Source organism: Antechinus flavipes, chromosome 2, assembly GCF_016432865.1.
Source record: "Antechinus flavipes isolate AdamAnt ecotype Samford, QLD, Australia chromosome 2, AdamAnt_v2, whole genome shotgun sequence".
Classification (NCBI taxonomy): domain Eukaryota; kingdom Metazoa; phylum Chordata; class Mammalia; order Dasyuromorphia; family Dasyuridae; genus Antechinus; species Antechinus flavipes.
The window spans coordinates 435,567,835-435,582,836 of record NC_067399.1 but is presented as its reverse complement, the minus strand read 5'-3'; the positions used below and the strand labels follow the sequence as shown (position 1 = coordinate 435,582,836).

At 41.2% G+C, this 15,002-nt stretch overlaps 1 protein-coding gene across 1 annotated transcript in view; it reads left to right on the top strand.

The window, feature by feature from the left end:
• The window catches only part of COL23A1 (collagen type XXIII alpha 1 chain), a 43,055-nt gene extending 35,002 nt beyond the window's left edge, over positions 1 to 8,053 (top strand). Inside the window, exons 23-24 of the mRNA XM_051979071.1 lie at positions 5,290 to 5,328; positions 5,917 to 8,053. Coding sequence (XP_051835031.1) covers positions 5,290 to 5,328; positions 5,917 to 5,919 — 42 coding nt within the window. The 3' untranslated portion in view covers positions 5,920 to 8,053. The remainder of the gene's footprint in view (positions 1 to 5,289; positions 5,329 to 5,916) is intronic.
• Positions 8,054 to 15,002: the final 6,949 nt, after the last annotated feature.

Below are 15,002 nucleotides of genomic sequence, written 5' to 3'. Positions count from 1 at the left end.
TATTTCACTCTTCCCAAAACCTTGTGAGGCAGGTGAGGTATTATCATCCCAATTTTACAGATCAGAAAGTTGAAACACATATATATAGTAATCTTACAGCAGTAAACACCAAAAACAGGATTTGAATCTCCCTTGACTCTAAGAATTTATGTCATATTCTGAGGTAACGGATTTGATTTTTAAAAAATAGCAAAGCAGCATTGTTTGTTAAGAAATCTTTGGGGGGGGGGGAGAAAGAAAGAAATCTTTGTGAGAAAATCTTAGAATAAGGGAGAGGTGTGAGAAGCATGTCAGAGTAGTATTGCAGTGGGAGTGTGCTGCCAGTTCTTCAGCCAGATGCAGGAAGATGCTGAACTTGAGAAAGAGGCCACATAGTTGGGATGGAGGTGCTGTGTGGTAGAGATGGGGAGCCCCAACTACCTGACCACCTGCTGAACTCCTCCTGTGCTAAAATCAGAATGGATGCATTCTTGAATGTCAATTCATTCTTCAACAATGGGTGAGGCAATGAGTGTAAATGTTAGACTCAAGTCTAGTAGAAATAACAGGAGCCACTGGAGGATGAGACCACACTCTCTTAGAGTTCATGACCTGAAAGTCATTTCAGATAAGAAAAGACCAGCATATTTTGATAAGAGAATGGGTTTTCAAAGAATTGAGAAAGAGAATGAATAGAATCCCATAGCCTTTGATTTTCAGATGGAATTTCTAGAAGGGAAGTTGACCCAGGAATCAGTCAGTCAACAAGCACTTATTAAGCACCCACTGTGTTCCAGGAACTGTGTTAATCAGTGAGGATACCAAAAAAAAAAGCAATAAGCAGTCCCTCCCCTCAAGAAACTCACAGTGTAACAGGGAGACAACATGCAAACAATTGTATACAATCAACATACAGACAGAATAAGCTGGAAGTCATCTTTCAGTCAAGGATGATGCTCTGGCTCAGTATGTCACATGCCTGGCATCCCTACTCTCAGAAGGGCTAATAGATCCTGTAAGCTCAGAAGTTCTGAGCAGCCGTTGCCTTTGCAGATCAGATTTCCACACCAGACTCAGCATCAGCAGGGTGAGTCCCTACTAAACAAGAGGACATCCAGGATGTCTAAGGAAGATAAACCAGCCAAAATGCAGACAGAGCAAGTCAAAGCTTGTGTGCCAACCAATCAGTGGTGGGATCAGGGGCAGCTAGGTGGTGTAGTGGATAGAGCACCAGCCCTGAAGTCAGGAGGAACTGAGTTCAAATCTGGTCTCAGATACTTACCACTTCCTGGCTGTGTGAACCTGGGCAAGTCACTTAATCCCAATTGCCTCAGCCAAAAGAAATTAATAGTGGGATCAGCTGCCAAACTGAGGGGAATAAAGAAAGCCAGACTCCAAAAAAAGAAAAAAAAAGGAAAAAAATAGGGGAAATGAAATTTTTATGACCCAAAAACAAAAGATTCCAATGAGGAAGAAAAATGAACTAATTCATCAACAGAAGCAGATTTTTAAAAGACGTTCAGAGGATAGAAACAAAAGCTCCTAAGCACGGAGGGTTTCCAAAGAAGAGCCTGATTCTGGAAGAGACACTGTGAAAACGTCTGAATTCCAAAACAGGCTGGATTTGGCAAGATACATGAAAGATAAAAAGACTTCTTAAAAGCAATGCTGGAGGCAGTTAGATGGTACAATGCATAGACCTGGAATCAGGAAGATTCAGTTTCATGAGTTCAAATCTGACTTCAGACATTTGCTAGCTGTGACCCTAGGCAAGTCACTTCATCCTGTTTGCCTCAGTTTCTCCATCTGTAAAATGAGCTGGAGAAGGAAATGGCAAACCAGTCCAGTATCTTCGCCAAGAAAATCCCAAATGGTATCATGAAGAATTGGACACAGCTAAAACAACTCAACAACAGCAACAAAAGGGAAAGTAAAACAGACGCAGCATAATTTTGTCAGCATAAGTGCTTCCTAGGGCCCATTCCAGATATCCCACTCCACATGCGTACACATGTTTTAGTACACAGAAAAATAACAAAGAAGAGGCTTATTATATAAGAAACTACAAGCTCCGATAACTGCAATTTGTTGTTTTAAGGAATAGGGATAAGGACTGGATCTGTTATGTTATTTCAGTTATGTAGAGAACTCCCAAGTAGGGGAACTCTGTCTACCCACCTTCTCTTCAGCTTCTAGTTTTAGAAAGATCCCTAGACCCCGTTTTCTTAAACTATGGTTTACAACATCATAGAGGGTCATAACTGAATGTGGAGGTGGCAAAATTATGATTTGTTATCAGTAAATGTTTAGTTTGGATACCTGGGTCCATGTAAAAATTTCTCAGGAGAAAGAGTCTCAAGTTGAAATAGTTTAGGAAGCCCTTTCTCAGACCACTGAGATGTCAAATAAAGTGGACCATCCCACAACCTTTTCCAGTTCTTCCTGATTCCAAGGCCAGCTGTACCACCTCTGTATTATGCATGTGTGCATGCACACACATTTGTGTGTGTGTGTGTGTGTGTGTATTAAGAAATTTAATATATAATTTACCTTCTTTCTGTGTCACTGAATTATATGGCCTCCCAGCCCTGTTAGCTCCCCCCAGCTCAGGTATCCTTATGAACAAACTGTTATCTTCAAAACAGGCAAATACAAATTACAAAGGAATGAAAGGAGCATCAGGCTCCCTGGGCCTGGACAAGGCCAAGGCTCCCTGTCCTGTGGTATAGTATCTGCTTTCCTATTCTTTTCTGTTCTTTCCTCCCTTGCTTTCCCTTCCCTGTATCTTTCTGTCCATTGCATTTCTCCTCCCTTCCCTTTCCTTGCATGAGACTTGTTGCTGACTTGCTTGGGTTTGCAGTGCCCTTCTTCCCAGATCTGAATGAAATGTTGCCAACCCTGAGACTTTTCCTTACTCTTACACAGAAATATGTTCCCAGGACATAGACCTGCATATATACATGCACCTGTGTTCCCTATCAGCCATCCTTGCAATCCTAGCGTGGCAAACAGGCTATTCAAACTGGAGAATGCATGTCTCTTTCTGGACTAGGGACTAGGTCCCAAGTTTTTGAAAATACTAGCTAGGGACAGCAGCAACAGGGGTGGGGAGCTCAGACAGCCCAATATTTATCCTAATTGAATCCAAGCTTTTGACTTCTGCAGGACAGATCCCATTACAAAGGATTTCTAGCTGGTTGTGGGTAAGGCCACATCAAATAGTCCTAGAAATATTCTTGGAAAAAAATTTCAGCTAGTCCTAGAAAGTCTATGGTAACACAGTTCAATATTCAAAATAAAAATGAAGGAATTAAGCCATCAAAGACCTCCTGCCAGACAGGGAGTGGTACAGTAGCCACTCTCAGGAAAAGATGCCATTGATAGTCTGCCCACTTTTCCTGGGCCCTGAGGTCAAGACAATACTGTAGGTGTTGAGCAGATATAGGAGAGTCTATTTCCCCTTAGCAATTAAATACTGTTAATGTACTTAGTTGTGAGGGAATGAGATGTTAATCATACATCAACAAGCTTTTGTTCCATTTATTTGAAATTTGTCGGGGTTATGTTCTTAGAAGTACTCTGAGTAGAGAAGGAAAGATTTCTGTCCCCAGGAAGAATCCTACCTAGTAAATCAATTTACCATCTTTCCCCTCTTCATAGAAAGTCCTGCCTGGCAGTAGCATAATCCCCCACTGGGAGACTTGGCAGAAGGCTCAGGACATGGGATGTTCCCTCCCTCCACCACTTTCTTTACCTCCCACCCCCTCACCACTATCCCACATTTCCCCTTCCTGAATTTGGCTTCCTATCCTGATGTCTATGGATCCTATGCAGTCACAGAGTTCGACCAAGGCACGTAAACAAGATCTCTTGCTGGGAAAAACCCGGGGCTGTGTGAAGCAAGGTCAGGATTTAGGTCAGATGGGGCTTACTTCCTCTGCTCCCCCTTATTGAATCCACAGAAACTATTCCCCCCACAAATCCCCTCAGGCCGAATTCTCCCCTCTGGTATCACAGCCAAGGAAAGGAGGACCAGTGATTTACTGGAACCGGATACAAAGATCAAATTTCACACAAAGCCCGACCCCCTTCCCCAAAGACTTGAATATAACTTCCCCTCATATCTGATCCTGCCATCCCATCCCAGGAGTCTTTGCACACACTATGCCTGGGAAGGCCCTTAGCTACAAACAAGCACCTCTAAATGGGGTCCCCAAGAAGGAGGGCCAAAGCCCCTCTTAGAGAGACAAACCATGTCCCTCTGTCCCTGTCACCTACATCCCCTCCTGGTCTTTGTGGTTTCCCAGTGAGGATTGGGACAAGCAATATACCCTCTTCTATCCCCCCACAGGCACATTCTCCCTCATTGTAACAATGGTGTTTAGCACATTATTAGTGCTTAATAAATTCATATCAAATTGGATTTAATTGAAGATGTGAGGAAGAATAGATTACTTTTGTCTAGGGAATGTTTCAAGGAAGGCTTCATTGAGGAAGTGGAAATAGCTCAGCCTTGAAGTAAGTCTCTCCCTATTCTAATTCATTCTTCATTCAGTCACTAAACTGTTTTCCTAAAACGAAGGTCCAATCGGGTCACCCCCTACTCAATAAACTCTCATAGCTCCCTATTGCCTCCAAGAGCGAAGACAAAATGCTGTTTGGCTTTCAAAGCTATTGACAGCCTCACCTCCTCCTAGCTTTTCTGTCTTCCTATACCTTACTCCTTGGTCTAATACACTGATCTTTTAGCTGTTCCAACAAAGAAGTTGCTCCCATGCTCAGCTCCCGGCATTTTCTTTGGCTACTCTCCATTCTTGGAATATTTCCCTCCTCTGGCTTTCTTAAAGTACCCACTAAAATTCTACCTCCCACAAAAAATCTTCCCTAACCCATCTTAAGTGATTTCACTCTTTGAATGATTTTCTAATTATTATCCTGCATATACTTGCTTTGTATGTAGTTGTTTTACATGTTGTCTTCCCCATTAGATTGTAAGCTCCTTGAGGGCAGGGACTGCCTCTTGTCTCTTTTAGCACAGTGCCTGACAAATAATGTGGAATTAATATTGAATGATTGATTGATTGAAGTGGGGAACTTTCAATGGAGGGCAAGGAAAGTCTCACTAGAGGCCTTCCTCCCTGGGAAAATGGCAAGGTTTCTGGAAAGTGGATTAGTACTTCTCAATTTGAGTGGTCTTTGTTTGAATTCCCCTGCCTTTTCCCCATCTCATCTACCCTCGGTGCCAGATGTCCCCCAAGGAGGCTTCTGGCATTTCAAGAGACTGAAATTTTCTTCTCTCTTCTTCTCCAGGGAGCTGATGGACTACCTGTGGCAGGCTGCTGGCACAAGGTAAGGTAACAAACATCTAAGGCTTTCTGATTGGACAAAAGTCCAGTCCTCATGACTTCTACTTCCAACCTGGGCAAGATTACTTTATAAGTGATGGGCTGTCCAGAAGTGAATAAATCAGCCACACATAAACCAGGATCCTCCCTACTGTACTCCAAGGAGGAAGCCCACCTACTCCCTTCTTTCTTCTCTTTCAGACACTCCCAAAATCTCAATTTCCTTTCTATGGGAAAGCTGGTCAAAAAACCCAACAAATTGCTATATCTAGGAGAGATGGAGAAGGAAAAGGGAGGAAAAAATTTGGAATCACCTGTTTTCTTAAAGAAAAACTTTTAGATATATTTTTGGAGACTGTCCACCACCACCAACACACACACACACACACACACACACACACCACACACACACACACACACCCCAAACTGGTTTGACTTAGAGATAGAGAAGGGTGGGATTTGATCTGGATGATACTGGCTGAGATATCTAGAAAACCTTCTCTAATTTAAAACTTAAGAAGAGTTAGGAAAGATTTCTAGGTTTCTCAGAGCAACTTTTTAACCAATTCCTTATCTTTCTGTTCTTTTCCAGTGATTCCTGCCCTTCCCACCTGAAGCTTGTACATATTCATGTGACATACTTTGCTCTCCTTATTTTTTGTAAAAAACAAAAAACAAAACAAACAAACAGTAATATATTGATTTTTATTTTTTTGCTGGATGTTGCCATTTATGGATTAAAAGAATTTTTTTGTTTCCCGAATGGCTGAGAAGTGACTTTCATACTCTTGGCTCAGAGTGGCCTGAGCTTGGACTGGCATGGAATCTCAGCCTCTTCCTCAGTTAAAGGACTCCAGCTAAGGAGAAGAGATGGACCTTTGGGCTATCTTTGTGGAAGGAAAGACTCCTGGGAACTATAACCTGCTTCTCCATAAAGCAAAGGAAAGCAATCCAAGTATGGGGGTCAGAAGTACTTAAACTGGGAGACCACAGAAACAGCTGGGTCTGGGCACATTTGTTCACCTTCCATTGGAAAAAAGAAGAAGAAAGTAAGACTTCTAACTACCCCTCCCCAAATCCAACCCAGGCTTCATCCTTTGTGTGCCTTCGCCCCAAAGCCAAATGCAGAGAATATGGCACCAGAGACATCCGCATCTTTTAAGATGGCTCCTGGAGATGCTGGGATTGGTGTCAGAGCGGAATAATCTGCAAGCACTCAACCTTGGGGCTGCTCTTTCTGATCCTACCTTCCCTGAAGTGCTGGGAGACAACAAGGCAACTGCCCCTCCATTCTCTGGGTGCCCTTGTTGCCTTCTTCCTCCACTCCCCCCTCCTCCGAGTCGCATCCTCTCCAGCTCCCCTGCGTTGTTATGGCTTCCCGGAGCCCTCGATTGCCTGGGAAAGGATGACGTGCTGGCTTAGGACTGAAGTTTGCTGACCATTGTTTCCCCTGCCTTCCTTCAGCAGCAAAGCTTGGGCCCCAGACATTGTCCATTCTCCCCTCTCTGCAGGGAGTTCTGGCGCAAAGCCATCCATCAATCACCAAACATTTATTAAGTTCCTTTTCAGTACCATCCACTGTGTTGGGTGCTGGGTCTGCCCCCAAAGATTTATTTCATCCAGCCGTGCGAAGAGCCTGGCAGCTGCCTGGAACCTTCCCTAGCCTCTCACAATTCCAGCTTGAATTGGGGTCAGAGTACATTTCCATTTGGGGGGCACACTAGACATCAGGAGTGCAAGCGGGAAATGAGGAGGGAACTAACTCCTGTATGGAAAATTCATGCTCTATTGTGTGTACTGTACAGAGGGTTTCTTTACTTAGGACCACTGAAAATCCAGTGGCTCATGGTTGCAGGTGAGAATACCATGCTCCTTTGCAGATGTTTAAGTTTGGGGTGCAATTTGATGTACATCAGGGTTCTGTGAACCACCAGGGCCCCATAGTCACGGATCTAAGCATTCTCAGAAGAATAAGAAAGGAGAGCTTGACTATTGCTGACCCAGAGTCATTCTGGCCCGGCCTTTTGGAGTACTCTGAGCCGGAGTGCTTAAATCACTCGCTGCAAAGCCCAGTGCACAGGGGACATCCGAAAGAATATACACACAACGCAGAAGCACATAAACACAAGCATAAGGTGGCACAGGTAGCCAAGCTCCTCGGAGCTTACAATTCTACCACAGTGATACTTTCCCAGCCTCTGTTGCTCCTCCTCTTGGCAACAATCTCAGTTAAGGGTGAGGATTAAAAAACAAACCGAAAGAAACAAACACAAAAAGCCCAACCCATCATTACAGGGGCCTGGGCTTCCATGCTTCTACAAGCTGGCTGGAGTCGGTCTCACAATAGGAATGAAGTTGATGCCTTTCTAAGGCTCTTGCCATTAGCTACTGCTTTCCTTCCCTGAAAGGTCAGCTGCCTTGCCTCCCCGATTACACTAACATGTTCTTCCAGCCTGAAGTCCTGGCCTTTCTGTACGTCCCTCAGGACCATGAATCTGTACTGGCTAAGCATTTCTCCTGATGACTCTTACGGTTTTTCAGAACTAAAAGAATAGATTCTGCAACCAAAATTAGAAGGGGCTTGAGTCATGGAGGGTTTTTATTTAGAAGAGGAAAATAAGGGGTCCCTCATCTAACAAAAGTACACAGCTACTGGCTTCATTTACTACTAATTGTTTTCCTTTTCTTTTGTAAATTAAAGTCTAAGGATGTAATAAACTATAATGGTATTTCTGGATGTGAAATATTTATAAGCTGCGTGTCTACATCACGCATAAGTCCATTGATTTCCCTGTCATATGGCCCTTAGCCCAAATAGCTGCTCCCTAGTTTGTTCTCCAGGAGGTTTCCCTTGCCATGCAAACATAGGAAGCAGGGATTAAGTCTGTGATAACAGATCAAATAGGGCTCAAGCAGAGATAGGATAATCCTTGATGGGAATGCCATAGACTAGATGAATTTTCAAATTTAGGATTTTATCATTCTATACTACTCAGAACTGGAAAAGACCTTATGAAATTTTATTACCAAATTACCTATTCTACAGAGGAGGAAATGGATACACAAACAGATGAAATGATTTGCTCAAGATAAAATAGAAAATTATAGTCGAGACTAGAACCTAGACCTACTTTTTTCTCCCAAGACCCTCAAAACACACACACACACACACCACACACACACACACACACACACACCACTCACTTGCACTAATACTAAGGGAAAATGGACACTAATTTTTTGTCTTTCTGAAGGTTTAGTGCTACAAAGTATTGCAAAGGACTGGGAAGGTTAGAAAATCAGAATTGTACCTAGAAAACCACAGTCAGACTCATCAAGACATAATTTTTGTTTTAAAAAAAAGGACAAAAAATCCTATTTACTTAAGTGCAACATTATGTTGAAGGGTAAGGGAAAAACAGATAAAAATAGTTTTTTAATCTCCTGAAATAATTATATCCCAGTAGAGTCAATTGCATGTTCTAACTAATTTAATTTTCCCATCACTTAGAAATTAACATATCTGTCATTGTGAAAATTTTTGTTGTTCACTTGTATCTGACTCTTCAATCAAATCCCACTGGAGGTTTTCTTGGCAAAGATACTGGAATGGTTTGCTATTTCCCTCTCCAATTCATTTTATAGGCAAGGAAACTAAGGCACCAAAGTTAAGTGACTTACCCACGATTACACAGATAGTAGATGTCTAAGGTCACATTTGAATTCAAATTTCCCTGGACATTCAGAACTCCATCTATTCCACCATCAGCTGGCTTGTGTGTGTGTGTGTGTGTGTGTGTGTGTGTGTGTGGCAATTAGGGTTAATTGATTTGCTCAGAGTCACACTGCTAGTAAGTGTCAAATGTCTGAAGCTAGATTTGAACTCAGGGCCTGTATTCCATCCACTGTGCCATCGAGCTGCCCCATGGTGGGGAGGGGAGGAGATGCAACATAGCAAGCTATAATTCCCAAACCTTCCCCTTTCCGAATAAAAAACTAAATATTTTCTCAACTGTATGAGCTATTGCCTCTCTTCAGAGCCCAAGGTAGCATTTTGGTATTCCATATAACACATGTTTTAAATCAATTTTTTTTATCTAGAGGATGTGACCAACATACCTCCTCATCCCCACCCTCACCCCAATAAAACCAGTTTGGGAAATAAACAGGAGATTTATAAATGTTTATACAAAGGATCTCAAGAAAATTCTCTAAGGTCCCTCCCTAATTTTCTGTGCTTCTAAGGCATAGAGTAAAATGCAATTTCAAAACTTACCATAATTAATTTCTCTCATTAATCTCCTTATAAGGAAAGCAGGGAGACAGTACTTATCTTCTAACTTTAGGTGAATAAATTGAGAGGCAAAGCAAGTAAGGCTAAAAATAATGCACCTCAAGCAATTCCCAAAACCACAGAAGGAAAACTCTAAACCAGAGATCCTTTCGGGAAAAATCCTAGACTCAAAATCAGAAGATCTGAGTTCAAATTCAGTAGCTGTGACTTCAGACTTCCCCTCCCTGAATCTCAGTTTTCTCATTTATGAAATGGAGCAATAATACCTGCACTACCTGCTTTACAAGGTTACCCTAAAGAGAATACTTGTTCAATCTTAAAGAGATGGAAATATAAGCTGTAATTATTACATTTATAAAATAAAAGTTTTAGAATTGGGGAAAACTAGAAATCATTTAGTTCACAACCCTCCAGAGAGAATAAAACAAAACTAACCAATATGTAACTATAATGTCTATTTGTCCCCAGAGAATAGTTTTTCAAAGTATTCCTTGCCATTCTTTGTAGATATGAATTATTACATATACCTTCAGATACTTGATTTTGCTAAATTCCTTTTTCTCCTTTTTTTTTTTTTTATTCCTTGTAACAAGGATAGATCACTGGGTAGAAGAAGGAAATTTTGGAAAATAAAGGATATAAAAGTTAAAAAAAAAAAAAGTAATTGAAGAAAAAATAGTGATGCTGTACTATGTGTTTTAGGTATCAATGTACCCAAACCAATTTTTGTTAATATTGTAAATTCATGTATAAACTAACAATGCCCTCATATCCTAAGACATCCTTCTAACAAAATAGTTGAAGTAAGATTGATAGTCTTCAAGAGCAAGGCAAATGTTCTAATAAGATAAAACATACCTACACAGTTTTAGATTAATGTTCTACTTCCCCAGACTAATACAATAGTCCCTTAATCTTTCAGGATGTCCCTGGAGAATAATCCTAATAAAACCACTCAATCTCTCTTAGATCATTCTATTCAAGGGCTTTTCCCCCATCTAGTCACTAATGACCTGAAGTCCTAAATCAATAACCCAATCCCTCCAGGAAATGGATAAAAGATATTGCTCTTAGGTGAGTCATTACTCTAATACCTTCAGATGGACCAATCAAGAGTTCCTAACCCTGGCCCAGATCTGGTTAGTTGTCCTGATTACTTCAAGGGAGAAGTCCTTGTGGCTGATCTGGAGAGCTAAGAGCTAGAGTGGTTTCCAAATTAGAAAAGAAAGGCTGGTAAGATAATAAGTATTCCTCCCTTCAGATTGATCCAAAACTTCAGATTAAGGTAAATTTAAAATGTTTTTTTATATTTCTAAAAGGGGAAATAAAGAGGTGATCTGCTTTTACAATCTCAAGTTTTAAAAATGTTAAAGGGTAAAAAAGGAGATAAAGTCTAACCTTTTCACTTTGCCAATGGGGATGCTGAATTCAATAGGAGAAAAATGTCCATCCTCACATACCGACTTCGAAGTAGAGGTAGAACCCAAACCCAGGGCTTCTCATTCTCAGAATATACTCTTTCCAAAATTGCTCACCTTGGAGCATCTATAGAGTGCTGTGAAGAGTGCTGGCCCTGGGTTCAAATGCGACCTTGGACATTTGACACTAGCTTTATGACCCTGGCCAAAAAAAAAAAAAATTCTCAGCAGTCTTTTGAGTCTGACTTTTTCAGTATGAATAATAAAGTAATGATGCTGGGTGGATAGTTTATTCCAGAAATAAAGTATTTTCCATCTGAGCCCAAAATGCTGTAAAATGTTGGGGGGGGGGGGCGAAGCAGGGAGAGGAGGAGGAGGAGGAGTTGGCCTAAATGGCCTTCGCAGTCCCTCCTAGGATTAGACCAGGATTCTCTGATTAAAGCCAGAGAATGTTTTCCTCGGTCAGTTAGGGACCCCAGCAAAGAGTCTTCATTCCAACCCAGGGGGTGAGCCATAAAACTGCTGACTGCTGCAGTTTTAAGAAGACAGCTCAAATCGCATCTGCAGCTTCCAAAATAGCTGCTTCTACATCTGCTGCCCTTCAGGGTTTCAGTTCATTTGTGTGCTCTCTTGTTAGCAAAAAGCATTTTAAATTCACGGTAAAAGCTTTGGGGAGTACATGAACTAGGAGCCAATGGAGCTGGAAAGAACCCTGAATTGAAGGCAGGAGACCTTGATTCCAGCTTCCAAAAATGTGCATTGTACAATGGGGTTTGCAAAGCACTTGATTAGAGTTTTCTCCTGGGGTCCTCCTAACAGCCTAATAAGATTGATTGAACTTCCAAGGTTACCATCTCCAATTTACAAAGGCTGGTATGGTGTAGTGGAAGATAGAGGGGGAGAGAGATAGGAGGTTCAAATCCTGGCTCTGGTAATTACTGCTTTCCCTCCCTGTGCCTCAGTTTCCTCATCTGTAAAGAAGTATTCTTTACACTATTCTCCCAGATCTAAATCTATGATCCCAATCTGGGTTCTGCAGTATTCTTTGCCTCCCTGGGATTGAAGGGGTTGAAATAGGCAATGGCTAACTCCATTACAATTCCTTATAGCTATAATGGGCACCATGATTATTGGATAGCTGCCGCCACCTAGTGCTTCAGACCCTCAATCGCTTATTGCCTTATTTTCCTGGGGCCAATGGCTAGTTATGGTTGGAATTTGGGACCTGTTTAGAGGCTGACGTTTGTCAGAATTCTCCTAACATCTGTGTAGCACATGGTCTCCCCAGGTATCAGGTGCTGTTAGATGAGGTGCTCCCTGAAGACAGAGACCACCTCTTTCTTCTTTGCATCCCCAGAATGTAGCACAGTGCTTGGAACATAAGTGCTTGATTTTCAATAGAATTTGGCTTCAGTTTCTACCATTTACTTGCTGTTGTGTCTTTGAATAAAACTTGTCACCTGCCTGGATTGTATACCCAAAGATAATCTCTCTGAGCCTTTCGACCTTCAAAAATAATAAGAAAATCGATCAAAATCATTATATATTCTCAAAGGAGTTATATTCTAATACAGCATTTCTTAATCTTTGGCGTCAGAGATCCATTTAGCAGTCTGGTAAAGTCTATGAACTTCTTCTAATAGTATTTTTAAATACATAAGAATACACAGGAAACTAATTATGATGAACCATAGTTCAAGCACCAGGTTAAGAATCCCTGTTCTAAAAGGAAAGATAATATGGGTACATAAAAGATACATACCAGGAACAGTCACCTGAGAGGCAAAGGTACTAAAAAGCTGAGAAGCCTTGGAAAGGACTCTTGCCGAAGGGGGCCTTTGCACTGAATCCATAAATCCATAAAATCCAAAGCAAGGGATTTTAAGAAGTGAAGGTAAGGAAAGAAAGCAAGCCAAGTGCAAAAGCATGTAGAACAAAAATGGAATGTCATTGGCTCAGATCCAGGTACCCAGCCTAATCTCTCTTTGAGCTCCAACAAACTATTGTAATTTCAAACTGTATGACCTAAAGTCATTTTAAACATGCCCTCAAAAGAACGCACTATCTTCTCCCCCAACTCTCCCCTCTTCTTAATTTCTCTATTCTTGTTGAGGGAATCACCAGCCTCCTATGTGTGTAGAGAAACAGATGGATTTAAGAGATGTTATGGAGGTAGGAACAAGATTTGGCAACCAGTTTAATATAAGAAATGAATGAAGGTGAGAAGTCGAGGATGTCACCAAGAGTGGAACCTGGGTGACTTAGAGTCTTATTCAGATCCCTGAATTTCGTTGGCCAGTGGTCCCAAATCCACAGTTCAGAGTGCCTAAGCCCACAAATTTGTCACCTGCCAGGAATGTTGCTATGAGTCAGACTCCAGAGAAATAACCACAAGGGAGTTTGTGTTTAGTCTCCTAAGTAGGCAGACAAGGATCTGGCCTCCAACGCAGGTATCTGTGTTGGTGCGGTTAGAATCCAGAGCCTTAGTCGAGACTCCAGATTTGCTTGCTTTTCCCCAAATGTGTTTTAGAGAAATAATATTTAGCTCTTTTTTTCAGCTTATACATCATTCCCAATTCTGAACAGATCTCTTTTTTTGCCTACTTCAAGATATTCCTCGTAATTAGCATTTTAAAAGGAATAGGAAAAAACAAATTGAACAAAACTGCTTCAGACAGTAAATTAAATTTTCTAATCCCCCATCTCTTCAAAAAGGAAATCTAGGTGCATTTGCTCAGTTGTTCTGGAGCTATGCTCCATCTTCTAAGTACACATAGTTCTTTTATAATTATTATTATAGCTTTTTATTTACAAGATATATGCACGGGTAATTTTTCAGCATTGACAGTTACAAAACCCTGTGTTCCAATTTTTCCCCTCTTTCCTCCCCTCCTCCCCCAGATGGCAGGTAGACCAATAAATGTTAAATATGTTAAAGTATATGTTAAATACAATATATGTATACATGTCCATACAGTTATTTTGCTACACAAGAAGAATTGAACTTTGAAATAGTGTACAATTAACCTGTGAAGGAAATAAAAAATGCAGACAGACAAAAATTGGGAATTCAACGTAGTGGTTTATAGTCATCTCCCAGAGTTCTTTTGCTGGGTGTAGCTGGTTCAATTCATCACTGTTCTTTTGGAACTGGGACACATAATTCTTTTTTTTTTTTTAATAATTACTTTATATTGACAGAATCCATGCCAGGGTAATTTTTTTTTTTTTACAACATTATGGGACACAATTCTTAAGTAAAATAATAACGGTTCCATTTCTGTAGAAATTTTAAGATTTTTAAAGTGCTTTCCTTACAACTGCTTTTGAAGAAGGCAGGACAAGTATTAATATTTCCACTTTTAAAAAGATGAAATTAGACTGAAAAAGAAAAAAATTATCTTGCTCTTGTCCACACGGTAAGTATTGAGACCAAAATCAAATTTCTTGACTCAAGTCCAGAGTTTATTCCACAATTTTCTTCCTATCAACTGAGTCAGATGGAACCTGGAGTGCTTACTATGAGCTTCTACCTGAACAGATAGACCCTTCTCAGGATCCCTAACCCAACAACCTACTTGAACTTGAACAAGTAATTCTGTTGAAGATTTCTTGGGACTTCTATCTCCCTAGACTCCTTTTTCCACTTTGGGCCAGTTATAATTGCCAGGAAGTTCTTGCCTTGCACGGCACGGGAATAGTCTGCATTTTAGCAACTTCCACTCGCAGATGCTCTAGCGCCAAGCAGAGTTGGAACAGGAGAGCGCTTGGGGGACGGAGGGAGGGAGATAACGACTCTATTTTTTCCAGATTTGAGGAGAGTGACTCCAAAGGACGGGAGACCCAGGCAAGATCTCTGGGAAGGTGTTCTAGAGCTAGAAATGAGGAGGGAGACTGTCCTGGCCTGGGGAATGGGCGTGGGGTGTTCTTTGAAGGCGTGTTTTTTTCAGTAACCATATGTACCCG